At 34.9% G+C, this 16,525-nt stretch overlaps 1 protein-coding gene across 1 annotated transcript; it reads left to right on the top strand.

Annotated features, from left to right (window-relative positions):
• The first annotated feature begins 1,084 nt into the window (after nt 1-1,084).
• Nucleotides 1,085-6,416, top strand: LOC113399269 (phospholipid phosphatase 5). Its single transcript, XM_026638362.2, has 6 exons — nt 1,085-1,255; nt 2,116-2,302; nt 3,269-3,338; nt 4,209-4,337; nt 5,397-5,564; nt 6,169-6,416. The coding sequence occupies exons 1-6, from the start codon at nt 1,179-1,181 to the stop codon at nt 6,387-6,389; spliced, it is 852 nt and encodes a 283-aa protein (XP_026494147.2). The 5' UTR covers nt 1,085-1,178; the 3' UTR covers nt 6,390-6,416.
• Nucleotides 6,417-16,525: the final 10,109 nt, after the last annotated feature.

The following is a 16,525-nucleotide window of genomic DNA, read 5'->3' as shown; positions in this document are numbered from 1 at the left end:
TATTTTTATTACTATCAGTATTTAAAACGGGATATTTCGACATTATCTACGAATGTCTTGTTCACGAGAACTTGTTGTTCTCGAAACGAACGAAAGTCTTGTTGTCTGTTTGAATAATATTTAATAAAATATTATACTAAGAAGTAAAGAGGTTTAATATATTTTATCGATAAGACGTTCAGTGAACGCATCTTATCTTAATTTACCTAATAAATTGACATATCATAATTCTTAAAGTTATCATATTAATCACATTTTTAAGTAGAAAAGCTAATCACAAAATTAAGGGATATTAAGTATGTTGTAACTAATATGTTTAGACTTTTTTAATAGTATAATTTATTGGCAATGGCAACAAAGCATAAATTTACTGCTATTTAAGGTTGTTGACAATGATGTCAAATATTCGCCAATTTCTGACATTAAATTAGTGTTACTAGGATATAGATTTGCCTTTTCAGAGTCTTTAATTTATTACAATCAAGTAAGAGAGATCAGGGAAATACATCAATACGTCAATAATAACAAATTAATAATTATGATTTAGCAACATTATAAAAAATACTGTGTAATTGAGTTTTGTTTAAACACAAAATATTTACATTATTTTTTTAAATAATTCAGTAGGAAGGAAATATCATAAATTATTGCAATAATTTTTAATTTCTGTAGTACTTAAATTATTTTATAGGAAGAACTTTTACATATGATATAGTGATATATGATGTTAGCTTTGAAAAATACTAGAATGATCAGACCATCCGATTCAAGTTAAAGTATTAAAAATTACAATATATTTATATTTTTTGTTGAATAATAAAGTATTAATAAACAGTGTGTTTCAAATAAATATTAGCTAACGAAGGTCAATTTTAACTTATCATTATTGTAACTGCTTTAAAAATAATTATATTTATTTAGCAAAATTATGTATATTACTTCTGCATTATCTTTCAAACTGAAGATAATCATTTCTGTTGTATGTTTTAACATTATTTTACTAAGTAATAACTTAGTTGGTAACTTTATTGGGGATATTTTACAGATTGCACTGGCAATACCGTAATAAAAGTCAAACAATTTCCCAACCCCCACTACAGACAATGTTTTGGCAAAATAATAAAATTTAACAATAAAGATATATTGTTGCACATTAAAATAAACTATTATTTTTAAAAATGCCACTTATACGCTCGGCCAGTTATAATTTATTCATAGAAATTCTTCTTCGTATTCTTTTATTCTCCGCTTTTTGGTGAGTTGGCTTCCATATGTTATAATCTAATTTTTCGATAACATTTTATGAATGAAACATATACCGAATATATGTTAAATGCATATTTATTACTTTATTATTAATTAATGTTCTTCGAACATTAAATATATTTGAGTTAAAAACGATTCTGTGTTGAAAAATATGTACTCAAACTAATCATTAATTTTTAATGTGAATTATTTCCGCCGTGGGTTTCCGCAGCGCGCGATTTGTGCAATAAAGAGAGAGTTACTTATAAAAGAGATTAATTTATACACTTTATTATTTAAGCTATTTAAACATTAATAAATAATATTTATTTGATTGTATCTAAAAATTCTTAAATTATGAATTTATATTGATGGAGGTAAGTGTTCTAGAGCCTCCATAAGAGATACAAGAAAATCATAATAATAATGATTTAAATTTACTATTACAATACTGTTTATAGCAATTGAGCAAAACTTCATGAGATATCAATACCGTACTGTGTTACCGTATTTTATCAAATTTAAAGGTGTTGCAAGGTGAACCCTGCTTTAGATATTGTTTATTTTAATATTAAATAAATACAGTAACAAAATTTATTTATAAATAAATATTTTTTCCCGGTTTTAACTTAGTTTTGGCTTGTCAGTAATTAAGATAAAAAATTGCCTATGCCCTCGGGGTCCAAGCTTGCTTCATACAAAATATCAAATTCAGAATCAGTAGTATTGCTGTGCAAGAGCAACGGACAGACAGATTGATTTACTTTCACATTTATAATATTAGTATATAAATAGATCTTGACTAAAAATAAGCGACTAAGGTGGATCTATTTGAAGTCAAATATTAAAGATAAATTTTCTATTTTCCAGTTATATGGAATCATTGAATCCCTTCATCAGAGTGATACCACATTCAGAACTTGAAAGTAACTGTAAATATCCTCGGCATGAATCCTACGTTCCCAGCGGAATGCTCTGGTCCATTGTACTATCAGTTCCATGTGTGCTGTCATTGATAGCGTGGGCAGTATGCAATGATTGCAATGATGCTTTGGAGGTGAGGCTTGATAATGCAGACGAATAACGTTGGCAGGGACTGATTTGGTACTTTGTCTGCCCTAGGTTATGGTAGATTGCCGATCACATACCTAAATTAGGATTTTTTTTGTGAGGTGCTATTCAAATTATATTTGTCATGCCATTAATAACAAAAATTGTCATTAATAACAAAATTGATGGCAGGTAGGTACTATATATATATATTCTACCACCAAACAGCAGTACTTAGTATTGTTTTGTTCCGCATTGAACGGTGAGTGAGTTCAGACGCGCGTGGTAACTACAGGCACAAGGGACATAGCATCTAGCTCCCTAAGTTGGCGAGTTACGGAATGCTTACGAAATGTATGAGCAGTGGTGACCACTTAAAGTCAGGTGGTCCACTTGTACGTCCACCGATATGTTTAATAGGCTTGATACAAAACAGTTTGATTATAGTCAGAGGAGCTCGATGAGCTGTTTATAAGTATGGTTACTAGTGGCGTTCCGCTTTGAAAGTGAGTCAGTTCAGTTGCAAGGGACATGACATCTCAGTACCACAGGTTGTTGACGCATTTTTGGAAGTACTACACCAGTACCATGCGTCGTGGCGTCATGTATAGCCTATTCCAATGGAAGTAGGAAAAAAGATAAACAAACCTTAGATTCACGTATTTCATGCGATTCGCTAATAACTCGGCTATATTGTGCACTACTGAGAGTTTATGATTGATATATCTTTATTTATAATACAACACTGTTACACTTAACTACTTATATCAATTTTAATTTGACTTCCATAATTCCGATCAACATCGTCGACGTTCAAAACGCCATTTTTTCGCAAATCCATGGACTAATCAAGCTCTCAGCCAATGATATCGCGTCGATTTGCCGTCAAATGTTGTTTATTTGGCTTTTTACCTCTTGTTGATGACGTTTATAGGATGCCACAGAGTAAATAAAGTTGTATTTATGTTTACAGTTTCTGCTCTCCTGGTCGCTCGCTTTGGGAATAACGGGAGTGTTAACTGATACGGTTAAATTAATTGTTGGTGAGTGATTGTTTTTCTTTATGATATGTTGACTGCCTCGTTGGTGTAGTAGCTGGATATATGGCCAAAGATCCCAAGGATCTGTGTTCGAACACCAGGTTGGACCGATAAAACCCTTGGTTCAGCGCGTAAACTCATTCTGGTAGTCAGATTTGCCTAATCATTGGTTTATAAGTGGGAGGGGTGGAGCTGGACTCCTTGAGAATAGCTGTCAGCCACCATCGATTAATTTTGATACTAGTTTAGTATTAAGACAGTCGGGGGAGGTTCGTCATGGCATGCTAAAGCGAACACGTGACGCCCGCCGAAAAGACGAAGAGGGTACCATTTGCTTTTTATCGGGTATTCGGGTGTACTTGGGCGCGCTAGGCGTCCTAGGCATAAGCGAGTCACAAGTACCCCCATTTCATGTGGGGGAAACGCGTAAAGTTTTTATAGCGAGATAAAAAAAAACGTTAAGGGGGGGGGGGGGTTTAGTTGTTAAGTTGGCCATTACTGTCCCAATAATGACCATGCAAAGATAAATTTTATATAATTTGTACAAAAGGCGTTGTTTTCGTTAAAATAGCGATTACTTCTGCAAGAGTTCACATAAATGAATATATGTATATATATACAGTACACTAACAAAACTTATTTATGTTATCATTATTACATATTTATATCATATACAATTTATAAAAAAATCAAAAAGTTATTTAAAGTTTTTACACGAATTCAAGCTTGAAATATCAGAATATGATATACGATTTACGATTGACAATATTCGACGAATGATTTACTTAGTGATTTCTTACAGCATCGTAGAGCTTAGGGGAACCCCCGTATTCGAATGCAAACCCTACATACGTTTTAATTTAATTTTTTTAGGTCGACCGCGCCCCGATTTCTTCTACCGTTGCTTCCCCGATGGCATTGAAACGCCGGAGCTTCAATGTACAGGCGACATATCCGACATTATGGAGGGGAGGAAGTCGTTTCCTAGTGGACACAGCAGCTGTAAGCACATTAAACAATTTAATACACCGGCAACATTTTATTTTCGTATCAGACATTGTTAATACTTTCGACTTGTGAAGGTTATTCAAACACAATTACTGTATACAATTTAAATTTAGATTTTGATTTCGATTTCGAAAGGATCGTCAAGGAACGTTTGCGGTTGCGGTTTACGATTTGTGACGTATTAAAAAAAAACTACTTAATACAATTTTGGGTGGAAGTTTGCTTGGTAACGTACTTACATCATATATATATTTTTTTTAGTTTTATCATTCTCTTATTTTAGAAGTTACAGGGGGGGGACATTTTACCACTTTGGAAGTGTCTCCCGCGCAAACTATTCAGTTTAGAAAGAAATGGTACTAGAAACCTCAATATCATTTTTGAATCCATAGACACGTATGGGTTTGATGAAAAAAAATTTTCGAGTTTCAGTTCTAAGTATGGGGAACCCAAAAAATTTATTGTTTTTTTTTTATTTCAATTTTGTGTGAAAACCTTAATGCGGTTAACAGAATACATATACTTATCAAATTTCAACAGTATAGTTCTTATAGTTTCGGAAAAAAGTGGCTGTGACATACGGACGGACAGACAGACAGACAGACATACATGACGAATCTATAAGGGTTCCGTTTTTTGCCATTTGGCTACGGAACCTTTAAATATTACGAAGTTAAATTTGAGATGTAAAACAAGCTGAGTTTCTTTCGCCGGTTCTTCTCATGTCCAACCCCGTCTTAAGCACAACAAATCAGGTAGCGATGTTCTGGCGATCTCCCCCCCCAAATATTTTTAGTTTCAAGAGACCTTCCGTCTCTCCGATGGTCTCAGACTCAACTATCTGCGAGGCGCCCCCCAAGCGTGGCCTAGAATTTTGCATTGCAATTCTTGGTTAAGTCGGACCTGCTCTGCTCCGAGGGGTTTATCTCCGACAGTCAATAAATAAGTTTTACGCTCATATATTGAATAAACATTTCGACTCAAAGTCATTCTTTCAATATTTTCATGAATCATTTTCAAATTTCAATATACGTATCTTCAATTTGTTTACAGTGTCGTTCTGTTCATTGGGTATTGCGTCAGCTTGGATCTGTGGAAGGTTGGGCACGATATCCAGAAAGCGTGGCTCGGGGGCCAGGGTGTTGACCACGATCATACCCCTCGTGATGGCAGGCTGCATCGCACTGTCCAGGACCTGTGACTACCACCATCACTGGCAAGGTAGTTTGTACAGTCTATTCCTATCGGAGAAGGAACGAAGATGGACAAACCTTAGATTTACGTGTTTCAACCGATTTTCTAATAGCTCTGCTAGACATAAAAGTATAGTTATACTAATGTAAATTTCCAAACGCGTGCATCCTAACCGGTGGTTTCGAGTTCAAACCCAGGCAGGCACCACTGAATTTTCACATGCTTAATTTGTTTATAATTCATCTCGTGCTCGGCGGTGAAGGAAAACATCGTGAGGAAACCTGCACGTGTCTATTTTCAACGAAATTCTGCCACATGTGTATTCGACCAGCCCGCATTGGAGCGGCGTGTGGGAAGATGCTCCAAACCTTCTCCTCAAAGGGATAGGAGGCCTTAGCCCAGCGGTGGGAAATTTACAGGCTGCTAATGTAATGTAATATACTGAGTTTCTTGCCGGTTCTTCTCGGTAGAATCTACATTCCGAATCTCTGGTAGCTTCGCTTAATATAGTCTGTAAAATGACGATTCAAAAGTGCTTGTAAAAGCCTACTTGAATAAAGTATATTATGATTTTGATTAAAAAATTGACGCAAAACTTCACATATATCAATAATGGGATTGTGGTTTTCAGATGTCCTGGTGGGATCGACCTTGGGGTTCACGGTTTCCGTGTTGTGCTATCGTCAGTACTACAACCCTCTCACGTCGGACTTGGCGGGCGTGCCCTACATAGTCTCCAAGGCGAACTCCGCTAAATACTTCAACGGCAAACCGGATATAAGCCCGATTAAAGACTGTAAAGAAGAATCTACACCGTTGCTGAACGGAAAGAAAGATGATAAATGGATTTAATGTTTTCATGATGACAGTACGCGATTGCGTTGCCACGTTTGAATCGGCCATGATAAAAAAAAATCGGCATCTTTTTTGTTGTTGAAAAAATTTGATAATGACTTTCTGGCGACCGTTCCACCAGATTCACCTTTAAACGTAATCCTGGAATCTGTCAGTCTGTACTATGCGATTTGAAAATGTATATAGTATCGTCTTGTTCGAAGTAATTATAAAAAAAAAAAAATAATGCCTGGGTAAAGGAAGTAAGCAGTGCTTATTTCATATATATAAAAAAAAAAAAAAAAAACGAAAAGCAAAATATTACAGTCGAGCAAAAGAAGCCAATACAATTGTCCAGTATTGTCTTCAATTGTCAATAATTTTTAATTTAAGTGTTATCTTTTGACGTATAACGCTCTGTGAGTACTTACAATCTTTTGCCTTGAAGGTGAGGGAGGGCGAGGGAACGAGGAGTGCGTTCGTGTGCACACACCTGTGCACCGGATGTCTGCGCAGTCATATTGATCGGGACATCAACATGGTTATTACTTTATCTGTGGTCACGATTGATTTGGTGTTGCCATTTACAAAAAATGAACAAATATTATAAAAATATTAGTTTGGTTAGTTATATATTCTGGTCTGTCTGTTACGCACGACTGAACTGCTGAACCGAATTTGATGAAGTTTGATATGATCAAGCTTGAACCCCAAAAACGACCTCTTTTATTTACATCTAAAGGATGATGTTTGGGATGGAAGGTTATTTAAATGATTTCGAAGAATTCTACCCAGGCGAAGCAACTGATCTCTGTGTTTTAATGGTTGGTAATCAGGTGTTAGGTATTTGCAACGCGTCCTTTATTTTAAAAAGATATATATATATATATATATTTAATTTATTGTTGATACTAGATTGACTTACGTGACATATATATGTTACTGTAAAAGCTCGAACTGCGGTAAATCTTAAGATTTTCCAGTAAAACCTAAGATTTACCGATTACGAATGGTAAATGACCATAAAACTTTGGGATTCGAACTTTTACCATCATTCGCTTGGTAAATCTTAGGATTTACATGTTAGGTTAGGTTAGGTTGGAATGGTGAAAGTCCGAAAAAGTCGTCCCTTTACAATAAATACTTACATTTACCAACTCATGTCGGTAAATCTTAGGGTTTACTGGAAAATCTTAAGATTTACCTTAGTTCGAGTCTTTTACAGTAACACATATATATATATATATATATATATATATGTATATATATATATATATATATATATATTGTTTATTCCAATCATAAGAGGACAAAAGCCAAATAAACAACAATTGACCTTGAATCGCCGCGACATCATTGGTCGAGAGCTTGATTAATCTATGATATTCACTATGGATTCGCGATAAAATGACGTTTTGAACGTCGACGATACTTACCGTTTCGAAGTAAAATTAAAGTTGTTATATATATATAAGTATCATAGTATAAATATATATTAATTGAGAACTGTTTCTAGTGCATGATATAGCGTTAAATAACGCTCATCAGATGTTCTACCGCGATACAATAGTGTTGTGTGAACGGCTCGGTTTTTAACGCTCGAAGGGCGTGTCATGTTAATATCCAGTGACTAGGGCTTATGATATAATAGTAACAGTAAATTTCCCACTGCTGGACTAAGGGCCTTTTGAGGAGAAGGTTAGGAACATGTTCCACCACGCAGCTCCAATTCGCACGTGGAAGAATTTCGTTGGAATTAAATTAAATTAAGGTCGTAAAAATTCAATGGTGCGCTAACCACTGGGCCATCTCGGCCCTACGGCGACTGTATGGATTGGTGAGCACTTACCATCAGGAGGTGCATTCCTAGTTAAATAAAAGAAAATGTTTCGTGGGGTACCCGATTGCGACGAGGTTGCTTTGTCTAATTTAATTTTATATACGGTTTTGTAAAGTTAGTTTTTTTTTTTTTTAAATATCTTTAATAAACTAATTTGGAGCCAACGTGATATGTTCGGTTTGAATGTGTTTTACCAATAATGGCCAATATTGTTGGAAAGTGACGAGTTGATATATATGAATATTTTATGTTTATATCGGTGCGTTAGTGGTCGAGCCTGAGTGGTCACCACCGCCGTTAGACATAGGGCCATCTTAGGAACTAAGTTACTATGTCCCTCGTGCCTGTAGCTACTGCTGGCATGGCAGCAACTGGCTCACTTACCCTTCAAACCGAAACACGACAATACTGAGTACTGCTGTTTGGCGGTAGAATATCTGATGAGTGGGTGGTACCTCGCAAAAGCCCTACCACCAAGGAAAACCTATAACCTTGTTTACAATTTAGGTCGTTACGTTTTAAAATTTCCGGTATATAATATCGCAAATGGATAATTTAGTTTTCCAGTGGAATTTGTTCATAGATAACGATTAGAAATCGATATTTAAATTTAACCCCTTAAATGGTGGGGATCTGAAACCGCGGGCGGATACTAGTTATGATTGAATTGAATATATTTTCAAATAATATTACGTGCCGTGGTCGTTATTCTGCCGCTTAAGACGTTGAACCACTGGCTCACCGAAATATCCACCCAGTGTATATTTTAGTATGATTAATTATATTGCGTTATATAATAACATTCCGACTATTTGTGATATATTTTGTTACCAGATGTATTTAAAAACGAATTTATTGTTTTTTTTTTATTTTGTATATAATATTATTTTATTATTAATTTTATATTTGATAGTAATTTTGTACATAATATATATTTTTTTTATTTAGTTCGGTGGTCTGTTGCTAAAGAGGCTTTTAAAAATATACGTTTTTGTGTCGTTGGGCAAACATTGTCTACAAGGTCGCACATTCCGGAGCTCTCGGTTCAAACTCCAGGTTTTTTTTTATGTCAGAGGTGGCAAACGAGCAGGAGGCTCACCTGATGGAAAGTGACTACCACCGCCCATGGACATCTGCAACACCGGGGGGCTTGCAGGTGCGTTGCCGGCCTTTCAGGAAGGAGTACGCTCTTTTCTTGAAGGTTCCTAAGTCGTATCGGTTCGGAAAAACCGCCGGCGAAAGCTGGTTCCACAGAGTGATTGGGCGAGGCAGAAAATGTCTTAAAAATCGAAATCGTTGGGTCGATAAAAAGTTATTGATTTTTTTTTCTATCAAAAAATTCTCAGTAACATGCTTCCCGTGCTTCGAAGCTGCGCCTGAACTCTTCGGTCGGATCTCGGCCCATCGGATTACAAGAGGCCGGTCTCGCTTGGGATAGGCCGACGTGGCCAAACTTGACACGTCATGTCGGTATTTGTTATAAATATAACTTGCTAAGCTTGTGTCGTTTTGGACCAATTTCTTGTTTTTTTAACGTTTACGCAAATGGCAACATTTGTTTTAAATTCGGCCCTTTTTAGCAGCAGGCGACGTTATTATAAATTTCTTTGATTTTTTGTGATTTACCATGAAGGTAATGAAAATATAAATACGTAGATTGATTAAAGTTTGGAGTATCTCTACTTAGACCTAATTTGGCCGAAGGCATGCGAGATGTTCGCTTTTGTAAAAAAAATGTCGATAAAAAAACAAAAATGGCCGCCGTAAGTCCGGTAGTTATGTAACATCGATGCGATGGGTATTGTAACATATTTTTAATGAAAGAAAACTGATGAATACGGAGTAAAGTTAATAAAAAAAACAGAGCTTCGTTAGTAAAATAAAAGTTTTTTTTTTTTTTTATATCTTTTGTAAGTATTTCGTATCCTGTGATACGAATATGAAGGAGGAGAGAGTGGGGGGGGGGGTCTGTTTGAAGGCTTATGAGAATGTTTGCCGTTATGGTAAAAGACAATGGAAGTTTAATATAAAAAAAAAATGTTCCAATTTTTTAATTCCAAGATTCCCTGTGTTACATTTGATTTGATTTATTTAAGGTTTTAATTGAAATAGTTGATATTAAATGTTGTCATCATTCGTTAGCAGCGTGTAAATTTCCCCTTCTGCTGGGCTAAGGCCTCCTCTCCCTTTGAGGAGAAGGTTTGGAGCATATTCCACCACGCTGCTCCAATGCGGGTTGGTGGAATAAACATGCGGGTTTCCTCACGATGTTTTCCTTCACCGCCGAGCACGAGATGAATTATAAGCACAAATTAAGCACATGAAAATTCAGCGGTGCCTGAACCCGAAATCATCGGTTAAGATGCACGCGTTCTAACCACTGGGCCATCTCGACTCTTTTAAATGTTTTATATGAAATGTATATTAAATTTCCCATTGCTGGGCAAGATCTACCACCACGCTGCTCTGTAAAATAGTTTAATATTAAAAGGCGATTGTAAATCGTAACGAGGAATTGATGAAATATATATTTATGTTCTTAATGAAATTGTATATTTAGCATAATAAATAAGTAAGTACATTATATGCTTAAGTGTCCCTTCGTGCACTAGACAGCCTCGACTTGGGTTTACGGTCGTAGCTTAGTCGTAGCGTAGTTTAGCTAAATTATGAGTTACAATTTTTAAGTTAAGAATTCAATTATGACTTAAAATTTTTAACCTTAAAAACGAAAAAAGTGCCCCAAACTTAATAACTGCCCCAAATGAAATCAATTAATTTTATGAAGAAAAAAAATAGGTGAATTTAAGTATTCTTATATACGTATAAGAACTTTGAAGACCTTTTCTGGACACGTACGGTTGACAAAACATTTTTAGTCCTTAAACTTTAACGTGTAGGATCAAAGAGGTCGCGACTATTGAAAAAGTATCGGCCTAATCTGCCTATAGGGGGGTACGCCCCTGTTAAGTCTGACGAAGGTAAGCTCAACCATTAAACCAGAAAAATGTCCAAATATCAACAAAGTCAAACAACATTTTGATATTTTACTACAGATATTGTTTTTATATAACGTTAGATATATGCACGGTTATTATATTCAAGTAAAGAATCGTTTTGCTTACGGATGACAGAATTGTGGTACCGGTGACCAACCATAGACAATTGCGCCGTAAGACATCATTAAATTGCCAAAGCTTATTTACTTATTGTTATAATTAGTTGTTTAATAATTTGTTAAACATTAATTAATACAATTTTATTTGGCATATCATTTAAGACTGTCACAGGTACATATATATAATTTCTTTTTTTTAAAAAGATTGATATGTCACGAGAAATAATGAGATGGTTGCGAGGTATTAAAAAAAAATATATTTGTTGGAGAATTATTATAAAACGTGATTTTATTTTGTCGTCTTAAACCACTGAAATAACACTATGTTATGTCCCTTGTGCCTGTTACACTGGCTCACTCACCATTCAAATTGGAATACAATAATAATAAATATGTCTACATTTGCACTTTGTCTTGTCGCGTCACCTATCCAAAGAAATTAGTTACGAAGGAATGTGATAATTAGGTGGTACCTATCCAGACGGGTTTGCACAAAGCCCTACGACAAACACAGGTGTCTAGGCGAGGCGTATTTAGTAAACGTCCCAAAAATATATGTATGTATATATATTTATTACGTAAAAAAATTTAAGGAATGACTGACAGGTAATTCAAAAACCGGTCACAGCTGTAATAACGATTCGTTGAATATTGATAACCGATAAATCTTGACTTAGGCTATTTGACTGGTTTTTAAAATCCATTTCATATTATTTAGTAGGGGTTAAGGAACCCAGTAAAAGTTGTTTTTTTTTTAAATTCTAGTACATATTTGCTGAAAAGTATCAATATGTCGCTGCAATGGGGTCGATGACGTCACTTGCCTGTATTGTAATCTGTGGCACATATAATCCACGTACAGTAGGCAAACGAGGTTAACAAGCAAGTGACGTCATCGACCAATCGGGAGCGTTTTGTGTCACGTGACAAACATTTGAAAAAATGCATTTTTGTTTATGGATTCATGAATTAATTAATTATTATTTTCAACTATCGTTAATAAATAACCATTTTTAAACTCATAATATATACTGATTACAATAATTGACACTTTATTTTTCGCATTGTCAAATAGCCTATTGTACAAAATAAATAAAATCATTATCATTTAAAATCTTAAAAATTAAATTATAAATATATAGACTCCCTAATCACAAGAGGAGTGAAGTCAAATAAACAACTTTGACCTTGAATCGACGCGATATCATTGGTCGAGAGCTTGATTAATCTATGATATTCACTATGGATTTGCGAAAATATTACGTCTTCAAAACTAGAAGGGCGTACAAGTTGGAGTCTTGTATTATAAATGAAGATATATTAATCAAAAACTGTTTATAGTACACAATATAGCTGAGTTATCCAGCAAGTCGTATATTAAAGGTTCGTTTGTATCTGCTCCTCCGATTGGAAAAGGTTATATGTAAGGCAGGAAAGTTAATAAATAGTATATTGTCGTATTGTGGTGTTAATTATTTATTTAAACAGTACCTACATTAAAAATATATATATGTTACTGTAAAAGATCGAACTACAGTAAATCTTAAGATTTTCCAGTAAAACCTAAGATTTACCGATTACGAATGGTAAATGTCCATAATAAATAGGAAATAAAAAGTTACGATAGTTAAATAAAATTATATATGTATACAATACATCCTGCCTGGAAGTCAACAAGTATTAGCTCCACGTTTTTTTTATAATCTGTATAACCTTTAGATCTATGTACTATATTCAAATCAAACTAAATGAAATTAATTTTAAGCGTTTTTAAATCGTCAATATTTAAACACTACCACCGTTTCGCAAAGCAGCCTCCAGCGAGAAGAAACGGCAAGAAACTCGCATAGTTGCTCTTTTCAAATAAACAGATTTACAATGCTGTTTTTTTACAATAATCAGTGTCCTGTGATGGAACCCGAGCCTAAATCTAGGCTTTTTTTTAAATTGAATAATAAGATTTATTTATTAACTTCGTCTTAATGAACTTTTTAAATTTTGTAAATGTCAAATTGATTACATTTCCCGGTATCTTATTATATATGCGTATACCATTGCCCAAAAACGTTCTCTGTGCCGTATGCGAACGGAAAGTAGGGGTTACAAGTTTATTCTTATTTCTCGTATTAATAGTATGTATATCCGCTTTTATGGAATAGGTACTTTTGTATATTCTTCTGTATAAACATTATATTATCATAAATATATTGTGAAGCAGCCGTTAATACACCTGTTTATTTAAATATTTCGCGTAATGATTTCCTAGAGCTAATATTGTAAATAGTTCGGATAGCATTTTTCTGCAGAATAAATAAATACTATTTCAATATCTGCTGCATTACCCCATAACAACATTCCATATGACCCTACTATTATACATATTAAAGAGTTGGCGTTGTCATCTGTTAAATAAATGTTCGATACGATTGTATTGCAGGACTAATTTGATCTGCGGCTGCTTGATTCTGTGCGTTACTGTATGTTTTTTTTATCGTATAGGTAAGTGAATCGCCATATGGTTACGCCTGTCCATAGACATTAAAGAAGTAAGAAATATTAAACTGTTACAATTTAAAAATAAATTAATTTAAGAGTTAAGATTTTACTTGTTGGTAGGGCTATGTGCAAGCCCGTCTGGGTAGGTACCACCCACTCATCAGATATTCTACCGCCAAATAACAGTACTCTGTATTGTTGTGTTCCGGTTAGAAGGGTGAGTGAGCCAGTGTAATCACAGGCACAAGGGACATAACATCTTAGTTCCCAAGGTTGGTGGCGCATAGGTGATGTAGGGAGTGGTTAATATTTCTTACAGCGCTATTGTCTATGGGCGGTGGTGGCCACTTACTGGCCCATATGTTTGTCCGCCAACCAATGGCATAAAAAAAGGTACGGGCCGGTTATAGTAGGTATAAGAAAAAAAAAAAAGAAAACGTCAACAGAATTAAAGTAAATTGTCATCGACAGACTCCAATTCTAACTGAACTAATGTATACCTACTATTTGACATTACAAAATTTCATTCAAATAGAGTTTCATCATTTTGGCGCCGAATTTAGACGAGTGACTTGCAGTTTACAATGAAACGAAATCAAAACAAAACCTGTCATAGGTTTCGAAATTCCTAAAATACCTTTTGAATAAACGCGAAGTTTCGTGGGCGACCCACTGGTAACCAATAACTATCTAATCTCATTAACTGACAAATCCAATTTGTTCGACTCGGATTTTGAACCCAAAACCTTTGAATCTGCCGCCAACGAAGCAGTAAATTAGTGAACTTATATAAATACTAGCTGAAACCGCGGCGTTACCCAAACAAACCTTGACCCCCCCACTTGACCTCGAGGGTTCAATTAAAAGAAGTCCAAGCTTGCTTCATAACAAATGTCATCAAAATCGATTCAGTGATTTGGAAAATAAATTAATAAAACACGGATACAGCCTAAATAAAAGACGCGTACAATTATGGCGGCCTTATCGCTACATAGCGATCTCGTCCAGGCAACCAACGGCGTAGGTGATAGCTCATAGAAAATGAGGTGGTGCTGTAATAATAAATAAAATAACATTAATATATACATATAATAAAATTGGAGTGTCTGTTTGTAATATTAAAATAACAGCCTTTTAATAAATGCATGTATACACGGCACATATACCGAAATAACATATATTTAAAAATTTTCTTTGTCTTTTTATTCCGACTCTGGATCGGCTGGACCGATTTTGACGGGTCTGATTGACAGCTGACATAATGAGTAACTTGGGCTACAACAATATCTTTTTGTTAAATTCAAACGCGCAGTCGCGGGCACAGCTTGTCTACAACTAAAGCTAATAAATACGTATAAATATTAGTATTAAATCTACTGCTAATTAATTTCTCAGTGGTAAGTGTATATAGACACTTCTACAGGAAAACCCAATGACTCTAAAGGGTTATCGGCTCGACCTGGGTTTTGTACCCAAGACATTGAGATCTAAGGGTTTATTAGCCACTAAATTGACGAGGCGGTGAATTGTCGATTTGACATGCATCGGAGATTTATTTAATCACCATTTTGTTTAATTTAAAATATCAAATATCAAAGTTAAATACAGTAATCAATAATTAATTGATACGATTACAAACACATACATACATAAACATTGTTTTTCTTTCCTGCTTTTATCATATTATTTTGACCTCAGTGCGTTTTTATGAAATAGTGAGGCGCTTCGTCGGTACACAATATATCGATGATTTACAATGCACTTTCGAATCTTCATTTTGAAGTGAAGCTACCACCGGTCCGCAATGTAAGTAGATTCTACCGAGAAGAACCGGCAAGAAGCTCAGTGGTTACTCTTTTACAACATTTAAAATGCGAAGTTATGTTAGTTAAATACTATTATATATGTATGTAACATCCTGCCTGGAAGTCAACAAGTATTAGCTCCCCGCTTTTTTATCATCTGTATAATCTTGTATCGAATTATATGTTTTTTTATTAATATATTGTTTACAAATGATTTGAATTTATGAATCGGTAAAGTTAAAAATTTAACTCAAATGTTATCAGAGATTGATTGGGTAATAACCAATGAGGCAGTGACAAAAAGCATTTTTATGATAGGTAGACATCGAGCAAATGGGCTACCTGATGGTAAGTGGTCACCACCGCCCATAGAAAATGGCACTGTAAGAAATATTAACCATTCCTTACATCACCAATGCGCCAACCTTGGGAACTAAGATGTTATGTCCCTTGTGCCTGTAGCTACTCACTCACCCCTCGAAACACAACAGTACTGGGTACTGCTGTCTTGCGGTAGAATATCTGATAAGTGCGTGGTACCCAAACGAGCTACCACCAAGTGAAACTCTTGATCTTGAGCTTATTGAAATCGATTCGAGTACGATCTTAGAAGCTAGAATAAAGGTGATATAAGACAATTTACAAATCGCGCCATATTTTTTTTTAATAAATTACACTTGTAAAATAAGACGTTTCAAACTAGGCGTGAAAGCATCTTGCGGGCCGGACTGTACTAGTCGTCTTCGCGTTTGGACTCCACTTCCACTTACCATCAGGTGGAGTGAAGTCATATGTCTATCCGAACAATATAAAAAAAAAGATAAGCGTGAAGTTGTCTATTTCGAGCAACTTGACACTAAATCGTCGTGATGCGTATATGTATCGTCATCGTGAA

This window comes from Vanessa tameamea, chromosome 29 (assembly GCF_037043105.1).
Source record: "Vanessa tameamea isolate UH-Manoa-2023 chromosome 29, ilVanTame1 primary haplotype, whole genome shotgun sequence".
Lineage (NCBI taxonomy): Eukaryota > Metazoa > Arthropoda > Insecta > Lepidoptera > Nymphalidae > Vanessa > Vanessa tameamea.
Note: the sequence above shows the minus strand (reverse complement) of the source record. Positions and strands in the feature narration are given on the sequence as shown.